The sequence below is a fragment of the Notamacropus eugenii genome, chromosome 2 (genome assembly GCF_028372415.1).
Source record: "Notamacropus eugenii isolate mMacEug1 chromosome 2, mMacEug1.pri_v2, whole genome shotgun sequence".
NCBI classification, from domain to species: Eukaryota; Metazoa; Chordata; class Mammalia; order Diprotodontia; family Macropodidae; genus Notamacropus; species Notamacropus eugenii.
The window spans coordinates 340049097-340075213 of NC_092873.1; the positions used below are offsets into that span (position 1 = coordinate 340049097).

At 42.4% G+C, this 26117-nt stretch overlaps 1 protein-coding gene across 5 annotated transcripts in view; it reads right to left on the reverse strand.

The window, feature by feature from the left end:
- KIF19 (kinesin family member 19) overlaps positions 1-26117 on the reverse strand; it is a 48078-nt gene that overhangs the window by 15930 nt on the left and 6031 nt on the right. For 4 of the 5 annotated variants that reach the window (XM_072645584.1, XM_072645586.1, XM_072645583.1 and 1 more), the window contains exons 3-7: positions 11889-11999; positions 11141-11228; positions 10575-10711; positions 8913-9038; positions 6356-6550 (exon numbers count right to left, since the gene is read on the reverse strand). In XM_072645584.1, the coding sequence (XP_072501685.1) occupies positions 6356-6550; positions 8913-9038; positions 10575-10711; positions 11141-11228; positions 11889-11999 (657 nt within the window). The remainder of the gene's footprint in view (positions 1-6355; positions 6551-8912; positions 9039-10574; positions 10712-11140; positions 11229-11888; positions 12000-26117) is intronic. The other variant, XM_072645585.1, reaches the window with a different exon arrangement.

The window sequence follows — 26117 nt, forward strand, 5'->3', positions numbered from 1 at the left end:
AAGAGCTCAAGGTCACCTCCCCACCAAATGAGGCATCAGAGGAAGACTAGAAGATATCAGGAAGACTTTAGTTCAAATCTGACCTCAGACACTTACTAGCCAAGTGACCCTGGGCAAGTCACTTCACCTCTGTCTCCAGTTTCTTCATCTCTGAAATGGTAATAATAATCACACCTGTCATCCAAGGTTGCTGGGAGATTTACATGAGATAATGTCTGTAAAGTACTTTGCAAACTTTAAAGAGCTATAGAAATGCTGACTGTTAGTATTACTGTTATTTCCATCTCTTTTTTGATGGGGTTTGCGTAGAAATGACCCTGGGACAAACTGCTACCTGGCTATTATTCCTGAATGTTCAATAGCCTATGAGTTACTCTCCAGATACATATGAGAATATAAGCTCATCTTCTATTGGATGACTAAAAGCATCCCACACTCCAGTAGCAGACAGGACCACAGGCATGATATACACCTCCCCTTGTTCCTATATGGTTTTGGTCTCCTTGTCCAGATCTATACATTGTTTCCTTGTAGTTTAGCGATTATTATGAGTATTTTCGATGGTGGCATAATAGATAGAATTGATATAATGCTTTAAGATTAGAAACATGCTTTACATATATATTATCTCAACATTTCCCACAGCAACCCTGTGAGGTAGATAATATTATTATCCTCATTTTTGCAGATGAGGCAATTGAGGCAGGCAGAGGGGAAGTGATTTGCTTGGGGTCACATAGCTCGTAAATGTCTGAGGCAGTGTATGAATTCAGATAATGCTACTCCAAGTCCAACACTCTATCCATTGTGCCACCTACCAGTCTTTAAAATATTAAGTTTTTGTGAATTGGTGTTACGTCTAGGAAATTTTAGGCAACAATTCATTCTGTGATAATGGTCTAGTTCCAGTAAAGTTTATTGTTGAGCTTTCTGGGATACTTGGAGGTCTATATTTGTGGTATTAGGATTTGCTATCTGTTAGTCCACTAAAGGTCGTAGTGAGCTTCTGATAATTTTAGCCACCAGGTAAATATTCAGTGGATACTACATGTTTATAGCTAGTTTAAACAGTCTCCACTGCTCCCCTGCATGATTGACATTTATAACTAAGCCCAGGCTCCTTAAGGATGATCTATATGTAGCTTCTGGTGGCAATGACCTGGTCCTGAATCATAATCTCATCTGTTTCCATAAACAAATTTGTATGACAGCCATTTGTCCAACATTCTTCTGTTGACATATTGTTGGCTGAGTTTACATGGATGCCCATTATTAAGATTATTAATGACCAGTTACTATTAACAATCATAATAACATATGCCCCAAAGTCCCAGGGCACAAAGTACAACTTATTGTTATCATTTAATAAACTGCCTGGAAACACAGCAACATTCATACCATCTTTGCTAATGAATACAAAGCCTTTGTCTCAGTACCACAGTCAAGACTTCTCCATGGTCTGAGAACACATAGACCACATTCAAGAACAGTCAGAACACTAGAGAATTTGGTGTTCACAGGGAAAATTGTTTTTAATTTAAAACACTCCAACCACCTCAATCATGTCAAGAATAATTCATATAAAACATGACATTTTAAAATGAGAACATTTAAACCCAGTATGGTTCCTTCCTCCCTCCTGCCCTCCCTCCCTTCTTCCCTCCCTCCCTCTCTCCCTTCCTTCCTTCCTTTTATTTGGAGACAATCAGGGTTAAGTGACTTGCCCAAGGTCACACAGTGACTTGCCCAAGGTCACACAGCTGGTAAAATGTTTGAGGCTGGATTTGACTGCAGGGTTGGTGTTCAATCCACTGCACCACCTATCTCCTCCTCTACCTATTACTCTGTTATCGTTTCTTCTAAGAATTTTTAATATCAATGATTTAACAATATGATATTAACAATATAATGATTATGTTAATAATAAAATATTATTAATATTAATTAAAGAGGGAGTTGAACCTTGGAAAAACTTAGAAATAACCCTATATGAAATATTAAGAAATAATATTTTGGTAGTATCATAATTTGAACCTTTTGTTTCACCTGAATTAAAAAACAAAGCGAAACAAAACTCTTCTCTCTCTCTCTCTCTCTCTCTCTCTCTCTCTCTCTCTCTCTCTCACACACACACACACATACACACACACACACACACACTATTGGGGTTAAGCATCTTGCCCATGGTCACACAGTCAGTAAGTGTCTGAGGCAGGATTTGAATTCAGGTCCTCCTGACTAGCTGCCCCCAATTTGTTTCTTAAACAGAAAACTTAATGAAAGCCAAAGAGACAGTGTCTTAACTGTGAAGTTGCTGGTTTCACTTGAATAAAAGACCTAATCTTTTTTTCCAAAAAAATTTTAAATAGTAGATACAATCAAATTTAGGGAGAGATTCTGATTCTTTGAAACTAAGATGAGAGAGAGTTTTTCTTGTTTGTAGCAACCAAATAAGACTGGAAGTCTTTGGGTTAATCCATTGAAGAGAGTGTCTCTTTGTTTACTCATGACCAGATTGGAAGGAAGGTATTTCCAGAAAGGTGTGTAGAGACTGACATTACTACTGTTCTATTTAAGGAAATAAAAAACCTAAACTTTATAGAATTTTGCTTTTTGTTTCATGATAATTATAAAATACACAAATAATGCCTCCCACAGTTGTTGTGAGGACCAAATAAAATATTTGTCAGGTGCCTGGCAAACCTTAAAGCACTGTGGAAATACTAGCTTTTATGATTATTATTAAATACACATAGACAGTATTTGAGTCAGAGAATGCAAATCAGCAGAGGGCAGCTGCCCATTTGGATCTTTTCCCTGTGTTGATTTATTAATACTTGGTCTCTGACAGATTTGCGCTAAACTGCAGCCTGGAGATCTTCTACAGATCAAAACATCTTATTAGTCATTTGATGTACATGGACGACATTCCAGTATGTGAATCTACCAAAGGAAACATTAGACAGCACCGTCATCCTAGGAATGTTTCTCTAGTAATACCAAATTGTCTTTTAGTTGTGATAAGCATGAAATTCTTAATATACTTCAAGCAAAAATAAAGACTGAAGGCTTTATGCTTGACCAAATGCCTTGGTCTCCTCCAGGCAAGATATACCAAGTACAAAGTTATGCTGAATATGTTAAATGATTTACAGACATCTTGAAAACAAGCTAAATGGAAGAATATGTTGAAAACAATCCTAAAGTGCCAGTTTTGTTGTACACCTTGAGAGCTATAAAGTGAACAATAACAGATGTGGAAAGTGTGCCTGCAAAATATTTCTCACACACTATCAAGGAAACACAATGCCCATAGCTCTAAGGTAACTGTAAGAAGATTAAGATTTCCTTATCAAAGAAGGGGAAAGTATTGACAAGCATTCTTGTTCAGTGGTTTTTCAGCTCTGTCCCACTCTTTGTGACCCCATTTGGGGTTTTCTTGGCCAAGATACTGGAGTGGTTTGTCATATCCTTCTCCACTTCTTTTCACAGATGAGGAAACTGAGGCAAACAGGGTGAAGTGACTTACCCTAGGTCACACAGCTAGTAAGTGTCTGAGGTCAAATTTGAACTCAGGAGGATAAGTCTTCCTGTCTCCAGGTGCAGCATTCACTCTTCCCACCTAGCTGCCTCATATTATAAATGGGTCAAGAAATCTACAAAAACACTTTGGGAACAATCAGGCGTATCTTTACTCAGCAACAGCAAAGAGAGAGAGAAAATTTGATGCATAGTTCTAGCCACCAGGTCATGTATTTGCTACACATTCAGAATGTGCTAAATTTATATGGCCTGTAGTGATAACAGGTACAAGCCAGTCAGATTTGTGAATGTAACTGAAAGTGATTAATCTTTAGATGGAGCCTAGAAAACTGCTGAGGTACAAGGCTGGAATCAAAAGGCCCAAGGGTCCCATGAACTCAGTCAACAATTCAGAGGAACAGAGGGATTTAAGATGGCAATTATAGGTATACGTAGGGCCTGGAGTCAGGGAGACATGAGTTTGAATTCTGTCTCAGAAACGTGTGATCCTGGGAAAGTCATTTCACCTCTACTTGCCTCAGTTTTCTCATCTATAAAACAAGGGGATGGGACTTGATGGTTTCTAGATCTAAATGCATGACTTTTTGATTCTGTGACTAGATCATTGCCACCAGAAAATACAGAACAAGATTGATTATGCAAGGAAATAGTAGAAATTATACAATATAGAATAAAAATTTAGCATCTACTGGATACCTAACAAAACATGACCTGGTGCCTATAATAATTCACTAGAAGCTTATGCTCTTTCATCATCTAACAGACAGTAAATCCACAGACAATTTAAAAAAGGTCTCTACATAACCTGGAGAATACAACCAATAAACTATACTGGAACTGGACCATCATCGCAAATATCAAAGTGTCTGTCACTCACAATCGCTTAGACATAACATGGATCTTCTTCTTGTTGTTTTTCCCTTCTGTCCAATTCTTTGTGACTCCATTTGGGGATTTCTTGGCTAAAATACTGGAGTGGTTTGCCATTTCCTTCTCCAGCTCTTTTCACAGATGAGGAAACTGAAGCAAGCAGGGTGAAATGACTTGCCCAGGGTAACACCACTAGTAAGTTAGTTTTTAACTCAGGAAGATGAGTCTTCCTGGCTCCAGGTCTGGTGCTCTGTGTACTGTGGCACCACTTAGCTACCTTAACATTAAAAAATTGAAGAACAACTTTTTTAAGGCAATCAGAATTAAGTGGGTATCTGAGGTCAGATTTAGAACTTAGATCCTCCCAACTCCAGGGTCAATGCTCTATTCAGTGCTGCCCTAAGAACAGCTTTTAAAATAAATGTCACCATACCAAATATTTACTCTCCACGCTGCAAAGAATGAGAAAGGTTTCAAAGGACAAGAGATCTCATGGAGATGATTGGGGGAGAGAATGAAGTCACAACCTGCCCATTGTCTTGACTGCTGTTAGAGCTGTACCAAGGATACTTTCAAAGAGCCTATAGAGTAAGGGGCAAGAGGGGGCAAGTCTGAGCCTCTTTTTGTGTCCAGGACCTCTCAGAAGTTTGGTCTAACCTATGAATGTCTCCTCAAAAGAGTGCTGAGTTTTTTAATCTGTAATTCAAATAAATACCAAATTCCAGTGAGAGGTTTCCATCCAAGTTCATAGACCCATGCTGAAACTGATCTAGGTTAAGAAACTCTGCTAGAGGGTGATATTCATCTACAATAGGTAGTTATTCTACCTACCTGTGCAAGAGTTCAGAGAATACTGAAAATAAAGGAGAAAGAACAGGACAATGAATTATCCCAGGGCTATTGCTGTCTGAACCCACAAAAAAAGAGGAGAATGTTGATGATGACGACGATGACCAGAAGGTGATCCCCACCACCATAAAGATGATGATAATGATGGTGATAACACCACCACCAACTCAAACCAGCCTGCAAGAACAATGTGGGCTAGGCAGCTTGCTTTCTTAAAACTGTGAATGGGAGAAAAGCTGAGGACAGAAAATCCATAGTAACTGATTTGGAGCTCTAGGTGGAACCTAATCAGGAGGAAGGCAGGGGAAAGCAAGCTGAAGTTGGTGTAAGGGAATTGGGAGCTAGGTGGGGAAGGGGATGGAGCAGGGATGGGGAACTGGTTTCCAGGTCACAGGTTCCCCACCCCTGGTCTAGACTGAAGAAAGTGATGGGAAAATATGAAAAATGCAGATTAACTTTAAATGTCTTTTCTTTTTTTGAGAGCCAGTTGTTAAACATTCACACCCCTGGATTCCCCCCACCTATTCCCCCCACCCCTTACAATAAGCTTTCTTCAGGGCTTACCTTTCCCAAGACCCTGTGGAAGAGGCTGCCCTCTTCTCCCACAGCTCTCCCCTCCCTGATCATCTAAGATGCTTCTCTCCCATCATCCAAGCAACTCCAGAAATTCTGCTTCCTCCAGGAAGCTTCTCCTCCCACCCTGTCCAACATCACACTCTAACAATTCTCCCCTGTCCTCCTCTGTGCTCTCTCTGGCATGGTCTACAAAGTCAACACTTTATTCCTCAGGCATGGTCTAGATTCCCTCTGTGTTTACCTACATCAGGTGGTCTGCCCTAAGACTTTAAGGGTCTTAACATCCATTGGGCCTAGGTCTAAGTAGCTTCCTGTATGTGTCAGTGGAGAAAAGTTTAAGCTTCCTGATAAATGACCATGATGGTGAATGAAGTGAAACATATTATTACTCATCCTTTATGCCAGTTAGGTCCAAATTGGAGTGACTTTTTTTTGTTGTTGTTGTTGTTGAGGCCATGGACAGCCATTGCTCTCACTCTCCCCATTCACTTTTCCCTCCCCCTGTTCATCTCCTCACCTGGGATGCCCTCTCTGAGCCAGCCAGGTCGATCATGAAGAGGCAGCCTACCCGCACTTCTTGCATGGCATCCTTGATCCAGCTCTTTTGATGTACAGTCACTTGGAGTATGGCATGGGACCGGGAAGATGTCTGGTTGGCAGCTGTAGGCTCCTGGGTCCTCTGCTTGTTTCCTTTCATAAGCAGCTGCATGATCTGGGGATGAAGGATGGGGGGATTGGGAGAGAGAAAACCCTCTGGCAAACCCTTCAAGGCAGGGAAAGCTGCCCTAACTCAACCTCACTTGCCATCTCTTAGGCCAGGGTTGGGGAACCTGTAGACTTGAGACCACATGTGGCCTTCTAGGTCTTCAAGTGCTGCAGTGTTCCCCATCCCTGTCTTAGGCATTTGACGTACAGAAGACACTGTGCTGGGACATTGAAGCTGATACAATATTAGGGATCAATCTCTGTCCCTATCGACCTTGTTAAGGATTCACAGACTAGCATCAGGTACAGAGGACACGTATGGTGTTAGTGGGAAATGTGCTGAATTTGTAGTCAGAAGTGCTGGGCTCAAATCCCAGCTCTGCCATTTGTTAACTGTGTGACTTTTAGCAAGTTAGTCTCTCTGGGCCTCACTCTCTGATATTCTAAAATAAAGGTGTTGGACAATAAGGTTCTAGAATCCATCTTGGCAATACTACTACTACTACTACTACTATTATTACCAGTACTACTATTATTACTACAACTACTATTCCTACTATTATTACTACTACTTCTACTAGTGCTACTACTACTAGTACTACTACTATTACTACTACTACCACTACTACTATTACTATTGCTGTTACTACTAATGAGGATGATGATGATCATGACAATGATGACGACGATGATGTTGATAATAAGGTTAATATAGCAACTACATCGTGCTTTAAGTTTGCAAAGAATGATGCAATTTTATTTTCTATGTTTATTTATGTTTCCTCATTTGATCCTTACAACAACCCTGTGAAGTAGATGCTATCTTATAGATGAGGAAACTGAGGCTTCAAGAGGTATTATAACAATAAAAATTAGCTTTAAGGTTTTCAAAGTGTTTATAAATTTTATCTCATTTTTCACAACACTGGGAGGTTGGTGCTACAATTATCTCCATTTTACAAAAGAGGAAATTGAGCCAGAGGAGGTTAAGTGACTTGCCCAGGGTCACACAGCTAGTAAGCATATGAGGCAGACCTATGAATTCATGATTTATGATCTTATGAGCCCAAAGGAGACATTCACCCCAAAGCTTAGTGGACAGCCAGCATGGGAGCCAAATGCTTATATAATCCCTCAGGTTCCGAATCTATGAAATGAGGGGAGTGGGTGAAATGCTCTCAAGGGTCCCTCTTCCTGTACTGAATTTTAGGATCCTATGAAGACCCCACAGATGTGCAGAACTCCAAAGGGAACCTCAAGGATGGAGAGAGAACCAATAGGAATAGAGAAGAAATAAAGCAACTGGTATTTCTCAGGCCAAAGAAGAGAACCTGACAAATATACACAAGGACAGAAATAATGTAAATGGAAAGAACGATAAATAGACTGAATGCTATGGGATTATAATGTCAAAGCTTAGCCCAGAGGAGAGGTGAGAAAATGCCCCTTTCTCCCTTTACTGCAAGGATGGTGGACTCCTGCATGTATTGTCAGTCATGGGCAGCTGATGTGTTGCTTGGCTTTGCTCGACGGTTTTTCTTCTCTCTTTGAAATCTTTTTGTTACAAGGGCTGGCTCCCTGGGAAGGGGACAAAGTGCTGTGATAACTTTGGACATCAAGGTTCCGATAGCTTATAAGCTGATTGAGCTAGAACTAGTCTAACCCCCTCACTTTACAGATGAGGAAACTGAGTCCAGAGAGTTGAAATGACTATCTGAAAATCACACAGGAAGCAAGTGTGAGGATTGGAATTCACATCCTTTGAATTGAAATCCAGCATCCTATTCATAGCACCATGATGTCTCTTAGCAAAAAGTAGTAACTTGTTGGGGAGTATGCAAAGAAAGAAATTTAAGGGGATACTCAAACAGTCTGGAAGGAGGTGAAATGGGAAACATCCCTGGCCTGAGAAGGAGGAAGTTTTATCTGAGTTCTGAATCTTTTACTGATAATATATATAAGCTTAGACCATCAAAAGCCCAAAGGCTTATTTTATTTTTTGGGAGGAGGTAGTTGGGGTTAAGTGATTTGCTCAGGGTCACACAGCTAGTAAGTGAGGCTGGAGTTAAGCTCAGACCCTCATGACTCCAGGGTCAGTACTCTATCCACTATGCCACCTTGCTGTTCCAGCTTTGTTTTTTTCTTAAGAATATGTATTTATAACATAGGAAAACTATTTGTTGTTTCATCTTCTTCCTGGGGATCCCTTTGAGGCTTGAATCAGATAACAGATGTACATATTCCAACCCTAGTTAGGTTTCTGCATGGCTGCCTCAAGCATCAGACACCAGACCATCCTACCAGGCAGCAGCTTCCCAGGACCCCTTGAACTGAGCAAGCCTTTTTTTTACTTTCTGCCAAAAACTTACCTCTTTGGCATTGGTGGTGGAAACCTCAGTGATCCCTGCCACCTGGATCACCCCCTTGGAGTCCTCTCTTAATTCTAGGTACCCCATAGAAGGGTTCAGTAGATCCCTAATCATTTCGTTGTAGATCTAATAGGAGTAAGGAGAGAATATTGGAAGACTTAAGGTAGACAACAAAGGTAGGAACTCATCACCCATGAGACCAAAGAGAAAAACCACCCCAGTTGGAATAATTCAATCAATAAGCAATTATTAAGCACCTATTATATGCATTGTGCTAGGTGATGGAGATGCAAGCACCAAGAATGAACCGACAGATTTCCAAAGGAGCTTTATAGATCCTTGGTATTCCAAGGAAATCAAGATGGAGATAGGGAATCAGTAGCTTGAGGATAGGGTACAGATGGTAATGTGGGGATGCCCTTCCCGGAGCTGACTGGGAACATCCCCAGGAGGCTGGATCACTGGACAAGATATCTATGGTCTAGGCCATTGCTACCCTTTTCTCTCTAGGAAAATATGAAAGGCATTGATTTCTACCCAGATCCCTGGGTATCTGTTCAATGGGGAGAAGTCCTCTGTCACCTCTAGCAAAAATGATCGAATGAGGAAAGACCCTGTCAAGGACTAGGGGTACCCAAGGGAATATCTAGCAGCCCACTGCTACATTCCTGGGTTATTCTTTGCCTCCCCCTCCTGCTACTCTCATTCTGTGAGCATACACTGTACTGAGCAGTGTAAAAAGGTGACAGCTCTAACTGATATATTAGATATCAGAAGAACCTTGTAATTTCCATGCTTATTTAAAAGGCCACCATATTTGCTGACGTTTACATTCATTCTAGGTGGGACAGAGGGAAAGGAAAGGACAACAGGGAAATTGGGAACTCCAGATGTTTAGTTCAGCACTGCCCAGGGCAATGAGGCATGTCCCTAGGGGCTATGCACCTCACACCTGCCCTGTTTCTATCCTTTCAAAGGGAGAGTGTTTAGGTAAGCTCGGTTCTCACGTGAACAGTCTCGGGTCAGGAAGGTGAGGGCTTCTTGAGCTCTCATGAGGCCCCCAGAGAACAGCTGGGAATTGAGGAGTGAGACATGAGTTATCTCGTTTTCCACCTCTTCTCAGTGGAAACTTGCTGGGGAGAGCATCCCACCCATGAGATTGGTCCGTGGTCTGAGCACACCTGTTAATTAACTAAGGGGCTGAGAGCATGCACGGTGTCCATGAGCAAACTAGCAGGGGGAGAGCTTAAATGGGGACAAGAAAGCCTGAGAGCAGGTTGGGTTCTTCCTTGCTCCTCAGTAGGGAGAAGGAGCTCCTGCGGGGAGCACTTGCCCTGCATGCTGACATGTAGCTCGTATCCAGAATAAAGCCTACATCTCTGTTTGACTCTGGAGGTCTCTTCTCTCATATGTTTATCCGGCTGGCCACTGAAGACCTGAGATAGGTAAGAGGACCCGAATAGCCCATGGCAATTAGGCCAGACAGGAGAGCTTGTCAAAATGAACAGAGAAGTAGGAACAGTTATTGTCTATACCCCTGAACACTCTGCACTGGGACTTAGGCTGAACTGCTTTCAAGGGATTTTCCTATCCTTCTTATGAACCAGTCAGTGCTTTACTGCTACTCAAAATTCCAAGTATAGCCCAACCAGGATGACCTACCTCTAGGTAGGACATGGATACCTCATATTCCACGTCATTACTAGTCTCCTCAATGGCACGGAATAGGTCATTGAGGGTCCGAACATAGATGCCAGGATCCTTATCAGTGCCCAGCATAGTGTAGGTTTTCCCACAGCCTAGAGGCAGGAAAGAACAGTAGGTCAGCAGGGAAGTTATAAGGCATGTGTCATTGTTGGAGAGGGCTGCACCTGGAAGACTTCTTCCTTGTTCTGAAGGCTCTATGTGTGGGGTAAGCACCCTGTCTGTTCTTGAGGAGGGGTCTTGAGAGGCTAGTGAAAGGCAAGGCTCTTACATCCATGTGAGTGGAAGAAGGAGGGGGTCTTCTGGGATAGGGTGAAGATGGGGGTGGGACATGGAGCTTATGATGACTAAGGCTTATATTTGACCAACTCATTCCTGGGATAATAAAGTGGGGTTGTCCTATAAACCTCCTGCTTGTGGAAGTTGGCCAACCTCCATGTTGGGGGGATCAAATGGGCAGAGATGGGAGGCTCTTTTGGTTCTGGACAGGACCGAGGAGGTAGGTGCTGAGACAGACAGCTCACCAGTGGGGCCATAGGCAAAGACAGTGGCATTGTAGCCAGAGATGACCCCTTCAATGAGGTTCTTCGTGGTGGCTTCATAAACCATCTCCTGCAAAAAAAAGTGAATTTTGCGGTGTGAGGGGTTCAGGAGGCAGAACATGCCTCATTATAAAAAGCAGTTTCTGAGAACACCTAGACCCTGTAGGGGCAACACCAAGGAGGTGAGGAAAGCATCTCTTTACCTTCAGTGCATTAGGGATGCCAGCTTGGAACAGAAGTCAGGATACCAGCTGGCTCCTCCAGCTTTTTCCTGGCCCCCTGCCCAGCTGCTGCTCTATAACAGATACCAGGGATATCCTGAAGTGATCCAGGTGGGGGTATCCTCAGGAGAGAATCAACTTTCTCAGGTCCATCCTACCATCTGGTTAATCTAGTGGGGTCATAGACTTCTTGAGCTCAGAAGGGAACCAAATATGGGGTCCACAGTGCTTACTGACATTAATGGTTGCTGAGTGGAGGTATGTGTATGTATCCACATACATATGCATGTATGCATCTTTCTGTGAATGAGCACATTGCATAGAAATATGTGCAAAAACGCACATGTTCATGAATGTAGGAAGCCACACCTTCTCTAAATAAGAACTGAAAGAGTTTCAGATTGTTCTATGCAAAGATCCAGGCCTGGATGATGGTCTCTTGGGGACAAATAATAGACTCTTTGTTTATTTTGGTCCTATGTTAGTCTCTCCCATCCCTGACCCCTCACCTGAGTGGCAGTGAAGTCAAAGGCCACATCAAATAAGTAGGACTTTTCCCGGGATCTGTGGGCTCGGAGAATGTCATCTGGATCTTCCATTGGATCCATCAGAACCACCACCTGCAAAAAAATAAAAATAAAAATAAATAAATAAATAAATAAGATCCCAAAGCTGGTTCTCAAGGCAAAATGCCTTCCACACTCAGAGAAAGAAATACGGAAGTCACTCACATAATGTAACAGATCATGTTTGTGTGTGTGTGTGTGTTTGTGTATCATGTTCTGATTTGTTGTACGATTTCTTTCACTTATCTTAGTCTGACTACACAGCATGACTATAGTGAAAATATACTCAATAGGAAAGTATATGTAGAATCTATACAGAATTGTAGGCAGTCGTGGGGAGGGAGGGAGGTAGTGGGGGTTAGGTGCAGGGGGATAAAATCACAATTGTATGGCAGTGATTGTTAAACATTAAAAAATAATAAAAAACAAAAAAACAAAAAAAAAACAATTGTACTTGGAAAAAAAAAAAAAAAAGAACCACCACCTGCAAAAGTCCCAGAAGTTGTCTGGAAGGAGCCACTGAGAACTAGTGGGGGTCCTGTGGCCAGAGTGTCAGGAATTGGCACCTCCTTATTTCTGGGGCAGGTTAGGGAATCACTGGGCAGCTAGGTGACACAGAGGATGGAGTGTTGAGCCTAGAGTCAGAAAGACCTGAGTTCAAGTTGGGCTTTAGACACTATCTGTGTGACCTTGGGCAAGTCACTTAACCCTGATTGCTTCAGTTTCCTCATCTGTAAAATGAGATAGAGAAGGGAATGGCAAAACTGCTCCAGTATCTTTGCCAAGAATACCCCAAATGGGGTCAAGAAGAGTCAGATGTGACTGAAATGATTGAACAGCAGCAGCAGCAGGGGACTCCCTAGACTGGACAGCTGGTGGGGAAGGTGATGTAGAAGTAGGCAGGAGCTCGGGCAAAGGGGCCAGAAGCAAGATAGGACCTTTCCTCAGAGGGGAGGAAGAGAGGGAATTGGGTTTCCCTGGGTTTCTCTTGGACTATTAGGTCTCTCTGTACAACTTCACACACCTAAACAATAGCAAAAAATGTGAAGTATGAAATGTTTTTAACATATGAAACTTCTTCAAATTACTTCTGTCCCTAAAATCTCATCTTACCTTCTCAAAATTAGGATTCCTATCAACTTTTTGTTTACCTTCTGGACTACTTGCTTATCCCTAGGGCAACTGTTCTAGACATGTTCATACCCTCAGAGTAAGAAAAAAGTTGGGAAGACAAGAAAGTAGCTTGGAGTAGGGGAAAGCTCCATTCTTTTGCTCCCTGGGGCTCACCCTCACTCTCTGTCCTTTGCCCAAAGATTCTAAGGTTGCAGCTATTTTATAGGACAAACTCTGACACAATTCACATCCACTTCATGACAGATGAGACAAGACAAACACACACACACACACACACACACACACACACACACACACACACACACACATGAAAGTGATATAAGAACATAATACAAAGGCATTATAAAAAGAAGCACAGATTAGGAATGTAATCCTGGCTTCCCTGGCTCCCTGCCCAGGTAGCATTGTCATGGAGATGGGAAACTCCAACAGATGCTATCCCAGAATTCACCAGTTTCGTGACATCTCTTTGGACTTGTCTTTGAAGACTTCTGGGGAGAAGACGCTGGTAGAAAAGAACTCGGCTGCCCATAATGTGTCCTGTAGAAGACAGTGCCACTGGTGGGCTTGAACCAAGTCTGATATCTAGAGCAGGGGCAGGGAACCTGTGGCCAGGGCCATATGTGGCCCTCTAGGTGCTCAGGTGTGGCCCTCTGACTGAGTCCAAGTTTTTACAGAAGAAATCTTTTTATTAAGTTGATTTATGCTGTGAAATTTAGAATCTTTCAAAGGGCTGCACTTGAGGACCTAGAGGCCACAGGTTCTACACTGCTGGTCTAGAGAAATTCTCTTACATGCCTTTTCCCAGGGTCCTAGTAGGATGCTTCAACAGGACTGTGGCACTGGAAACTGATGGGATACTTCTAACAAGCCCCCAATCTCCTTCTCTCCCTCTCCTCCCCTCCTTTACCCCCCCACCCCCATCCCCACCCCTGCCTTCTTTGCTCCATCAGCAGAGGAAGAAGCAAAAGAAGGCTGACCTCTGGCTGCAACCAAAGTTGTTATTTATCTTCCACCACCTAGCTGCCCACCAGGCATGATACAGGGACAGAATAAATTGACAAATCAACCCTGGTTTCCAGCACTCCTCCAGAATGCTCTTTTCTCAACATTCTCTTCAATGATCAGGTTCCCATCTTGGGTCCACTGACTCAGAACAATAAGTTAGGCTCTGGTTTCAGGCCCAGCTGAGAACAAAACCACTCTCTGAGCATTTTTTGGATGGATCCCAGTGGAATGTAACCAGGCACCAGCCCACCCTGCCTCCCCTAAACACCTCAGCAACTGGATGGCAATTCTACTGACACAGGGAGGCTGAGGGACACATCATGTGGAGGACACATCTGCTCACACACCTGATCTCTCACCCTTGTCATCTTCAGATGTCCCCAAAGTCCCCCACCAGGCCAGAGCATCTTGGCTATCCCATATCCTGACTCAGGACTTTATTGGCACGGACACAATCTTCACTTAATGAGGGCTTTGTCTGAGCCCCCATCCATCTGTGCTCCAGCCTGCCTTGTTCCCAGTGTCTGGCCCCCACCACACACCCACAAGGGCTGCTCCCCATTCCTATCTGCTAAAACAGACAATGGGGCCTCTGTGAAGTCCAGCCAGGTGACTAGGAGCCAAGCCATGGAGAAGAGGGGAAGGGATAAGAATTTGCACCTGCACAAGGAGACTAGGGAGAAGTAAGAAGGCCCTCAGGAATGGCCATCTCTCTGGCCAGTGAACATGTATGGCTACTTGAGACGCCCTAGCTTTCATGTTCTCAGGGTTCTCTGAACTTCCTTTCATTGAAAGACAAGAGGGGCAGGTAGGTGGCACAGTGGCTACAGAATTGACCCTGGAGTCAGAGGGAGCTGAGTTCAAATCTGGCCTCAAATCTGTGTGACCCTGGGCAAGTCACTTAACTCTGATTGCCTCCCCCCCAAAAAAAGAAAGAAAGAGACAGATGTCCCTGGAATAACAAAAACCATAATCGCAACTTGTGCTTTATCAGTGAAAACAAAACAAAACGTTTTCACATAGAGGATGAATCAGTGCTGCAGGAGACAGTGCTAGGCCTGGAGTCAGGAAGACCTGGTATCAAATCCTGCCTCACTTACTTAGCTGTCTGACTCTGGGCAAGTCACTTAACCTCTCTGTGCCTCAGTTTCCACATCTGTAAGAAATGAGGGAGTTGGACTTGATGATTTCTAAGGCTCCTTCCAGCTCTAAATCCTATGATAGCCAGTGCTTCAAAGTTTGCAAAATGTTTTTACAAATTTTATCTCATTTTATCCCCATAATAAATCTGAAAAGTGCCATTATTATTCCCTTTTACAGATGAGGAAACTGAGGCAGAGGTGAAGCAACTTGTTCTGGGTCACACATCGAGTAAGTGTCCGAGGTCAGATTTAAATTCAGGTCTTCCTGACTCTAGCTCCAGTGCTCTATCCACTGAACCATCCAGCTAATTACTGAATTAAATTCCTACATTGAAAGAGACTTTAGCTCTAAGGTGTGCTGGTGTGTGTATCTTTTCTTACATTTTCTGACACCTTAAGAACTGTAGAACTGTTGGTACAGGTTCCTGTGTACCTGGAATCTAAGTGAAGTCACTTAAGTGATAATCTCTCAGGGGCTATTTTCTGTCTGTACCACCTTCCCCATATTAGGGGGGGGGGGTTTACATTTGCTTTTCTATACCTGGAAGGAATCCTGTGCATTCCAACCCTCTCCCTGCAGGAGACAAATTTCAGGCCCAGAGAGGTGAATATACCTGCCCAAGGTCACACAGCAAATCCTCACTCCAACCCTACTGTGACCTCTGAGGAACTCAACTGTTTACTACCTAAGCCCTATATTTGTTATCTCCATCATCATCATCACTATTGTGTTGTGGGTATTTTTTTAAATAAGAACATTTGAGACTTTGAGAAGTTAAGTAGTTTGCCCAAGGTCACACAACTATAGACATTGGCAGGACCCAATCCTTGATCTGAGTACACATCTGAACACTTTTTTGAATTTGTGTAGAGAAGTGTATTTGGAATCAGAAGATGTGAATTTGCATCTCAGCATATTTATTTACCACAATTTTGTGTCTTTGGGTCTCAGTTTCCTTATCTGTACTAAAAAAACACAACAAACAAGAAACAAACCTCCAGGGTCCTTTTTAGCTTTAAAGCAAGCCCTAAATCCTGTTTGACTTTACCCAGTTAACTCTGATAGAGCTGGGGAGAGAAACTAGAGGGTGAGCCTCCTCATGAGAGCTGGCAGCCCCCAGACCACTTTTCTCTTGAGCAAATGCTCTTTGCCCCTTGTTTTGATCTGAAAGGCACAGGAGGGTTGTATCTGTCTCTATCATCAGCAAAACCAACAGGGACGTTACCAGAGCCTGAGGAAACAGGTAGAACTCAGCAGCACAAAATAACCTTCCACTTGTTGCTACAACATGAAATGGGCACTCAGCCTGGTGTTTCTCCCCCTGGCCTGTGTGGAGTGGGCAGTAAACTGCCCCTCACCCCTTTGTCCCAAGGTCCTCCCCATTTTTCTCTTATGCTTACCAATTACTGCTTACTCCGTACCCACAGTACATTAAGTGCCTACATCTAACAAGTGTGTGTGTCTTCTTCCAGTATAATGTAAGCTGTTGGACAACAATGATTTTTCCAATTTTTTGTTTGTTTTTTTATCTCAGTCTTGCACATACTAAGTGCTTAACAAATGTTTAATGAATTGAATTAAATTATCACCCCAGAGAGTCAATGGTGCATCACCTCAGAGGGAAGGTGGAGGAGGGGAGGGAGGTCCTCAGAGTTAGAAGAGGGTGGGGGAGAACAAAAGGGTAGGAAGTCCTATAGATGTCAGTCAACAAACATTTATTAAGCACCAACTATGTGTCTACCACTGCCAAGCCCATGGAATATACATTCAAGATATACCCTTTACCCCTTCTACATCCTGGCTGGGAATGGCCAGTCATATCAGGCTGACAATCCTGTTTCTAGAGCAAGGATTCTTTAACCACGATGAGGGGACAAGGGAGATTTCAAGGGAAAAAAATTACTTTTCTATTTCAATATAATTCCTTTCCTCTGTAATCCTGTATATTTTATTTTTTGCACTTAAAACATCTTCTGACAAGGGTCCATAGGCTTTACCAGACCACCAAAGAGGTCACCAAAAACAGAAAAGGTTGAACCCCTGCCCTAGAGGGCCTCACTTCAACTCTGCCTTTCATCTAGGGCCCAGGCTCCCTTCTCAATGCAGATTTTGACCATCTTGTTGTTGTCTCAGAGCCAGGAAACCCAACACCAGGAAGGTGAACACATACACACACACACAAAATTAAGGGCCCTTACTTTAGGTTTTTCAAGATTTTTCATGTTTACATTAAAAAAGTCTATGGAAGTGTAATGCTAAAAAGATCTTCCCCACCCATTAATGGGCCTGCCCATTAAGGAAATCTTGATTAGGAAAGGTTCACACCTTTTGTTAATTTCTAATGCATTGATTTTCTAGGGTTGTGATGCCCTCTGGCTCTGAAAAATGTATAACTATTCTGAGGTTAGGTTTTACTTTGGGGCTTACTCTTTGGAAGTGTTTCTTAGGCCAGAGGAGACTCTAGGAAGCTGCTAAGAAGACCTCCAGCTTTGAAAACCCAGATGTTGGTGCTTCTCTCTCTGGTAACTATGTATGTATGGTTAGACTGTTGCATCTGTCTGTTGATCTGCGATGTATGATTTGCTTATGGTCAGATAGTTGTAAACCCTGTCTGTTGATGATTATTTCCTTGTATTTTCTCTGAAATTCAGGGTGCTGGCTCTTTTCCCCTGTACTAAGTGAATGATACATGTGCTTGATTAAAGTGATTGTTAACCCCTCAAAAGCTGCCTTCCCTTTTAGAAAAGCGGATCAAAGAATCTGTGATAGCAAGTCCTCCTGGATGGATGCTTGCTCTTACAGGAACATCTTGCTCAAGATGTTCAGTAGGCAGTTAGAGATATATGTCTAGAGATTGGTAGTAAGGACTGGATAAATAGGTCAGCAGAGAGATGCTTAATTGAATCCATGGGAACTGATGAGATTACCAAGTGAAATGGTATAGAGGGAGGAGGTAGTCCAGGACAGAACCCTGAGGGAGGCTTACTGGTGAACTGGTGGAAGACCCAGCAAAGGAGAGTGAGGAAAGCAGTCAGACAACTAGTAGGAGTCCCAGGATGGAGCATCATCACAGGAACCCAGAGGAAAGAGAGTATCAAGGAGAGGAGGTTTATCAACAGTCAGAGGCATTGCTGAGAGGTCAAGAAGAATGAGGATTGAGGAAAGACCATCTTTGCAGGATTGTTCTTTGCCTTTCTTCCTTCTTATGAGTCACTTTTAAAAAATGAGAATCCCTGTCCTCAAGGGGCTTACATTCTAATATAAGGAAGCAGGATATGTGAGAGAGCCATGGCCAGGGAGGGGTGCTTTGTTCTGAACAATCTCAAGGATGCTGAGTGGAGGAGCCCTAAAGGGGAAGACCAACAATCCTGTCTGGTAGCAGTGGTAACATTGGTTTGACTCTTGTTCTAGAGGTGGAGAGAGGGTACCAGCACAGGAGCAGGGTAGACAGAAAGAGGATATTGGTGCTGCAGCAGGGTTGATGGCAAGAGGATGGTCAGGGTGTGAAGTGAAGCATGGTTGGGGTGGGCTAGGTATAATGAACCATGTGAAATGTTTATCAATTGGGAAAAAGTAAGGGCTGTAGAGTGGGAGTTTGGGAGCTGAAGGAAGATGGTGGGGTGAGCAAGAGGAGGCTTGAAGGATATTCCAAAAGGAGAGGAAAGGCAAGAACAATGCTGCAGAGCAGGTTAAATGAGTGGTCATTGAATAAAAGACTGTTAGAGTTGGAAGAGACCACCAGAGATCACCTAGTCCAATCTTTTCTTGTACCACTTAAGGAAAGATAAACCCAGAGAGAGAGAGGAAGCCATTGACCAAAGTAAGTCTGGAAAGTGGTGAATAATCCGACAAAATCTTTTCATTTTCTAGATACCCTTGTTGACGTTTTTTAGTTCTGGTGTTTGTTTTTTTAAATAGAGTGCTATTTTGTTTTTTCAATAAGTTAATTTATTTTTTGTCTTCAACATTCACTTCCATAAGTTTTAAACTTTCTCCCCCTCCCCAAGACATCATGCAATCTGACATAGGCTCTACATACACAGTTCTACCAAACACATAGAGTGATATGTTATGAATGTTTGTTGTGGGCACCATTATTTGCAAATGAAAAATATCCTTCTGAAAGAATTCAGTTGCTCCCTTAAGAGAACCTTCTTTCCAGGTGTTGTACCTGGGAAGGGGGTCTCCAAAGCCCTCACAATCCTGATGTAAGGGGTAGGAGCAGAAAGAAGCAATCTGCTTAGGGAAGGAACACAGGGTTAGAGGATTGCTCAGCTTAGTTCCTTTTTAATCAGATACCTCTCTAGCAAGCAGAGCCTTAACTAGGAATATTTTCACTAGAAGCAAAAGTAATTAGCCATGATGACTTGCTCAAACTAGTTACATAGCCAATAAGTGGGAGATTTGTTGTTATTTTTACATTGTGTCTGACTCTTTGTGACTCCATTTGGGGTTTGTTTGGTTTTTTTAGCAGGGATATTGAAGTGGTTTGCTATTTCTTTATCCAGCTCATTTTACAGATGAGGAAACTGAGGCGAACAGAGTTAAGTGACTTACCCAGAGTCACACAGGTAGTACGAACCTGAGGCTAGATCTGAACTCATGAAAATGAATCTTCTTGATTCTAAGTCCAGTGCTCCACCTAGCTGTCCAGTAAGTGGGAAAGCTAAGACTTAAACCTACACCGTTTGATACCCCATCTCCAGTACTGTTTCTGATGGGCTACAGCTCATCACCTTATTTTATAGATACGCAAACTGAGGCTTAGAAAGGAAGTGACCTTTTCAGGGTTATAGAGCTAGTAAATGGCAAAGCCAGGAGGTACTATTTTCTGCCTCAGTTATCCACACCTTGAAATGTACCTCTTCATACTCTTAGTAATCTTTCTTCCCCATCCCCATTTATTACCCCTCATTAGACTAAGTTTCTGGAAGGCAGGGACTATGTCTTCATTTTGACTTCCCAGGTTTTCTTAACTTAGGGCCAGTGAACCTGTTATGTGTGTGTGTGTGTGTGTGTGTGTGTGTGTGTGTGTGTGTGTGTGTGTGTGTGTGTGTGTGTTTTTAGAAAAGCATGGATCTCTCTCTCTCTCTCTCTCTCTCTCTCTCTCTCTCTCTCTCTCTCTCTCTCTCTCCCTCCCTCCCTCCCTCCCTCCCTCTCCATATATATGTTATTCTCTTGAATATTTCCCAATTACATTTTTAAAAATTTTGGCATTCACTTTGTAAAATTTTGAGTTTCAAATTCTCTCCCTCTGTCTTGCCTCTCGCTATCCCTTGAGAAGGCATATTTCAATATAATGTATTTCATTGCATGCACTTAAAAACATTCTTTTGAAAATGGTCCACAGGCTGTTAATGGATTCCATGACACAAAAAATTTAAGAGAATCCCTGGCCTGGGCACATGATTAGTATTCACTAAGTATGGATGCCAATAACTGCATGGCCTTGAGTAAATTCCTCAGTGAATCTCAGTTTCCTTTTCTATAAAATGAGAGGGTTGGATTAGATGAGTTCCAAAGTCCCCTCTAGCTCTAGCATTCTATGGTGATGATAGAATGGTGCTGGGGGGATGAGGGGAGAGAATACTGTAAAGTAGGGATGCTTAATCTAGACGGTGTCTGTGAACCTCTCAAAAATTTTTTGATAACTGCATTTTAAGCTAATTGACTTACTTTGCAATCCAATGTCTTTTATTTTATGAATTTAACAACATGATTCTGAGCAGGGGCTCATAAGCTTCACCAGACTGCCAAAAGGGACCAGGGCACTAAAAAGGTGAAGATCCCCTGATGCAAAGAGTACAGGTGACACTTGACTATACCTGTCTTCACCTTTCCTAGGAGAAATTTTTCCTCTTCACCTGACAAGAACTGCCAGCCTATATCCATCTTCTGCCCTGGGTACTCTAACAGAACTTGCCAGAAGGACCAGATACTGATGAGGAAAAGGAATATAAGTCAAGGTCCATCCATTCGATCCTTTGGAGCCCAGGGATTTCAGGCTTCCCCAAAGGTCCCTCATGAGGAAACAGGCTCCTGCCTCTGTAGAAAGTCTCAGCCTGAGTCAAATCAATAAGACTACAAGTCATTCCCCAACTGATAAATGGTCAAAGGATAAGAAGAGGTAGTTTTCAGAGGAAGAAATTAAAGCTATCTACAGTCATACGAAAAAATGCTCTAAATCACTACTGAGTAGAGAAATGCAAATTAAAACAACTCTGAGGTACCATATCACACCTATCAGATTGGCTAATATGACCAAACAGGAAAATGATAAATGCTGGAGAAGATATGGGAAAATTGGAACATTAATGCATTGTTGGTGGCATTGAGAACAGATCCAACCATTCTGGAGAGCAATTTAGAACTATGCCCAAAGGGCTATAAAACTGTGCATACCCTTTGATCCAGCAGTACCACACCTAGGTCTGTATCCCATAGAGATCATTAAAAAGGGAAAAGGACCCACATGTACAAAAAAATTTATAGCAGCCCTTTTCATAGTGGCCAAGAATAGGAAATTAAGGAGATGCCCATCAACTGGGGAATGGCTGAACAAGTTGTGGTATATAAATGTAATGGGATAATATTATTCCATAAGAAATGGTGAGCAGTTGGATTAAAAAAAACCTGGAAAGACTTGCATGAACTGATGCTGAGTGAAGTGAGCAGAACCAGGAGAACCTTGTACATAGTAACAGCAACATGAGGCAATGACTAACTTTGAAAGACTTAGCTCTTCTGAGTAATATAATAATCTAAGACATTCCAAAAGACTTATGATGAAAGATGCTCTCCACATTCAGAGAAAGAACTATGGAGTATGAGTGCAGAGCAAAGCATATTATTTTCTCTTTTTTTCTTTTTTGTGTTTTTTTCCTTTTGTTCTGATTCTTCTTTCACAACATGAATAATGTGAAAACATTTAATATGATCATATATACATAGCCTATGCTGTCTTTGGGAAGGGGGAGTAGAGGGAGGGGGTATCAATTTAGAACTCAAAATCTTACAAAAGTGGATGTTGAAAACTAAAAATTAATTAATTTTTTAAAAAGAGAAAGAAAAAAAGAAATTCTCCACTTTCCTCCATTTTTGTTGTTCAGTTGTATCCAACTCTTCATGACCCCATTTGGGGTTTTCTTGGCAAAGATGTCGGAATGGTTCACCTTTTCCTTCTCTAGCCCATTTTTACAGAGGAGGAAACTGAGGCAACCAGGGTTAAGTGACTTGCTCAAGATCACTTAGCTAGTAAGTGTCTGAGGTTGGAAATGAACTCAGATCCTCCTCACTCCAGGCACAGTGTGCTATCCATTGCACTGTCCACTTGCCCTTTTCTCCGTTACTTTCAGTCTTTCTTTTGACTGTGTTTTAGGGACTGATAATGATGGTGATGATGATGGTGATAATGATCAGGGATTAAGATAAGGCCAAGACAGATCTTAGAATCTATCTTTCCCAAGACAGAGAATGTTGCAACCCATATAAAAATAAAGGTCTCAGTCTTCTCTCTAGCTTCTAGAAAGACCTCCTAAAAATATACAGAGCACATCTGAGGCAAATAGGGGTAAACTGCCTTCTCTCACTGGGCCTCAGTTTCCTGATGTGAAAAATAAGGGTAGTGATTCAGTATGTGAAACTCAAATAGAAAAAGGGACCACAAAATCTTATGTAAGGATCCCTGCAGGGCACAACTTGACTCAGTTCCAAAATGTAATATTATCTGTGTTTTATTCTACTTTTATTTATATTGTGAAATTTCTCCCAGTTACATTTTAATGTGGTTCAGGTATATTTGGGACTGTTTGAAGGCATTGTGTCTGGCACCCTGGAGTGGCTTTCAGGCTTCTTTTGTCATTAACATTTTATAATTCTAAGAGGGAATTAGGAGGGATGGGCAGCAGGAGACAATATAATCTAATGGATGGAGAGTCAGAAAGTCCAATTCCACCTCTCACCATGTATGGGCTGTGTGAGACTCTGGGGAAAATACCTAATCTCTTACAGGCTGCTAAGACTATATAAACTGTGCTGGGAGTTCTCTGTACCCATAAAATCCCAGGTTTTCCAGAACAAATGGGTGTAGGCTGATGCTGGAATTGGTTGGGGGTAGAAGTGGAAGGGCAGAACTGGCTCATATCAGCTTCTTGTTTCATGGCCCCACGTTGCACAAGATAGTGATTGGCTTCCACCACAGGAGAAGGGCTAGCAGACTGAATTCTCCTCTCCTCCTCTGATCACAGGAGAAGGACATGATATAGCATGATGGCCACACTTTACCTAAAGAGCAAGGGCATTCAAGTCCCCATTGGACCTCTGGTCCTCATTAGCTGCTACCTCCCTTCTTACTTCCCCTCTTCAACTTTTGCTCTGCTTCCATCTTTCTCTTCTTCTTTGTCTCCACCCTGGTCTTCTCCCTCCTTGTTTCCCTTCTATCCTTCTTTCCTCATCTATCCCTTCCCTAAAATTTCTGACCTCCTTCTTCTATTCTTCTCTCTCTTATCTGAAAAGGTGAGCTAGATCCTCCCTGCTTTTCCTAGTTGCCATTACCTCAGCTTGAATTAGGGGCCTCAGGAGCAGGGGTGGGGTAGGTGACAGTTGGTGGTTTTAAGCAGACAAATGCCTATTAGCAGATTGTAAATAAAGTCAGTTGGCTTAGGTCCTGCAAATAAAGAGTCTGAAAAGCTTAGGCAGGAGATGTTTTCCAGGCAGGAAGGAGGGGAGGCATCATGACTCACTAAGATGATTCTTCTCTTACTTTTGGTCCCTTATAAGCCCCAACATCCTGTCAGATTTCTTTCACCTCCTTGTAATCCACTACTCCCTCAAGAAGTCTGTTTCCAGGATCTAATCCTACTCAGATGCCTCAACAAAGGCCTCCTGGGCTGGCTTAGGTCCACCTCACAGACCCTAACACAGAGCAACAGATTTGGGGCAATCATCTGGGAACTGCCCTACAAGTCACTCACTCTCTGATGATGACAAGTACAGGAAAAGAGACTTTGGTGTTATTGACAATAGTAATGACAGCAACTTATATTTAAAGCAGTTATAATGGGTAGCAAAAGTATCACTATCCCATTATACAGATGAGAAACTGAGTGAGAGAGGCATCTGAGATATCTCTTTTATCTGAGAGAAAGAAAAGGTGACTCACCCATGATAATATAGCTAGTAAATTGCCAAAACCCAGCCTCCAAGACTAGAGCTCTTTCCTCTACATGCTTTGGGCTAAAATGTGAATGAAGGGATACCAATTAGAAGGGGCATTGCTTTCCTTAGTTTGCTGTTGTTACCATTTTTCAGTCATGTATAACTGACTCTTCCTGACATCATATGGAGTTTTCTTGGCAAAGGTACTAAAGTGGTTTGCCATTTCCTTTTCCAGCTCATTTAACAGATGAAGAAACTGAGGTAAACAAGGTGAAGTGACTTGCCCAGGGTCCCACAGCTAATAAATATTTGAGGCTAGATTTGAACTCTGGAAGATAAGTCTTTCAGGCTTGGCACTCTATCCACTGACCTACCTCACTGCCTTTAGGCTTACTTAGAGTTGGCCTGTATTTCTTAGTTCCCACTTCTCTCTATAACATCCTCTTCTCCAGTGTCAACTTAAGTTTCTAATACTGAGTGTCTTTCTTCAAAGGTGGTGGAAATATATCCACCCTTGTAAAATACTGTGGGTACAGTCTGGGTATGACTTTTATTAGGCCTTTTAAAAGATATTGGCTAGAAAAGAGCTTCTGGTCATCCCTCTGCCATTACTAGCTATACTACCTTGGGTAAATTACTTACTCTCTAATCTGTTCTGCAGAATGGGCCTCCTCAGTTGACAGACCCCTTGAAATCTAGAGGCAGCTAGGTGGTACAATGGATAGAGCACTGGACTTAAAGTCAGGAAGACCTTCTTCAGACTCTATTTCTGTCATGGTGTCCAAGGCACTTGTTCTCTCTCAGCCACAGTTTCCTCATCTGTTATATGGGGGTAATAATAGTACTGGAGGCCCGGGATGGTGTGTAAGACCTGAAATCACTTAACCCTGTTTGACTCAGTGTTCTCATCTATAAAAATGGGCTGGAGAAGGAAATGGCAAACCATTCCAGTATCTTTACCCAGAAAACTCCAAAATAGGGTCACCAAGCGTTGGGCGTGATTGAAATGATTGAACAAAAGGTGGTACAATGGATAGAGCGCTGGACTTGGATTCAGGAAGATCTGAGTTCAAATCCTTCCTCTAACTGTGTGATGGTGTATAAGCCACTTTCTTTTTCTCATCCTCAGTTTCCTCATCTGTAAAATGGGGGTAATAATGCCTACCCTGCAGAGTTGTGAGGATCAGGGGAGAAAGACATGTAAAATACTTTGCAAACCTTTAAGCACTGTATAGATAACTCCTTGGGGTCTATGTACTCAAGGACTAGATGATTTCTAAGGTCTCTCTCAGTGCTGAAGAATTTATTCTTGTGTAAGGATATAAACCCAACTCTAACTGCTTCCCAAGTCAGCCCAAACATGGTCATCTCACCCACTTGTTTCGACTCACTGGCTCAGAAACCTTTGGGGGAATCTACATTTTTCCAGTAAGCAGCAGAGGTGGACAAAGCTCCAAGAAATTATCTAGTGGTTTAATATTTATGATAATTTACTCTGTTAATATTGTGGAGGTCAAGATCACCACCCTATTCAGAAAGAGCTGTGAAGGAAAAACAAGCCCACAACAGGCCTGAGACTTTGGGGAGAGGTGACTACTCACCTCCCTTTTTTCTTATCACAGGTACTGGGCACCAATGAATTCAAACTTACTGAACCCATAACTTGACCTGTTCCAACATGTACCTTTCCCAGCATTGGCAGCTGCCTCCTTAGCTTCACAGAAATGCTGG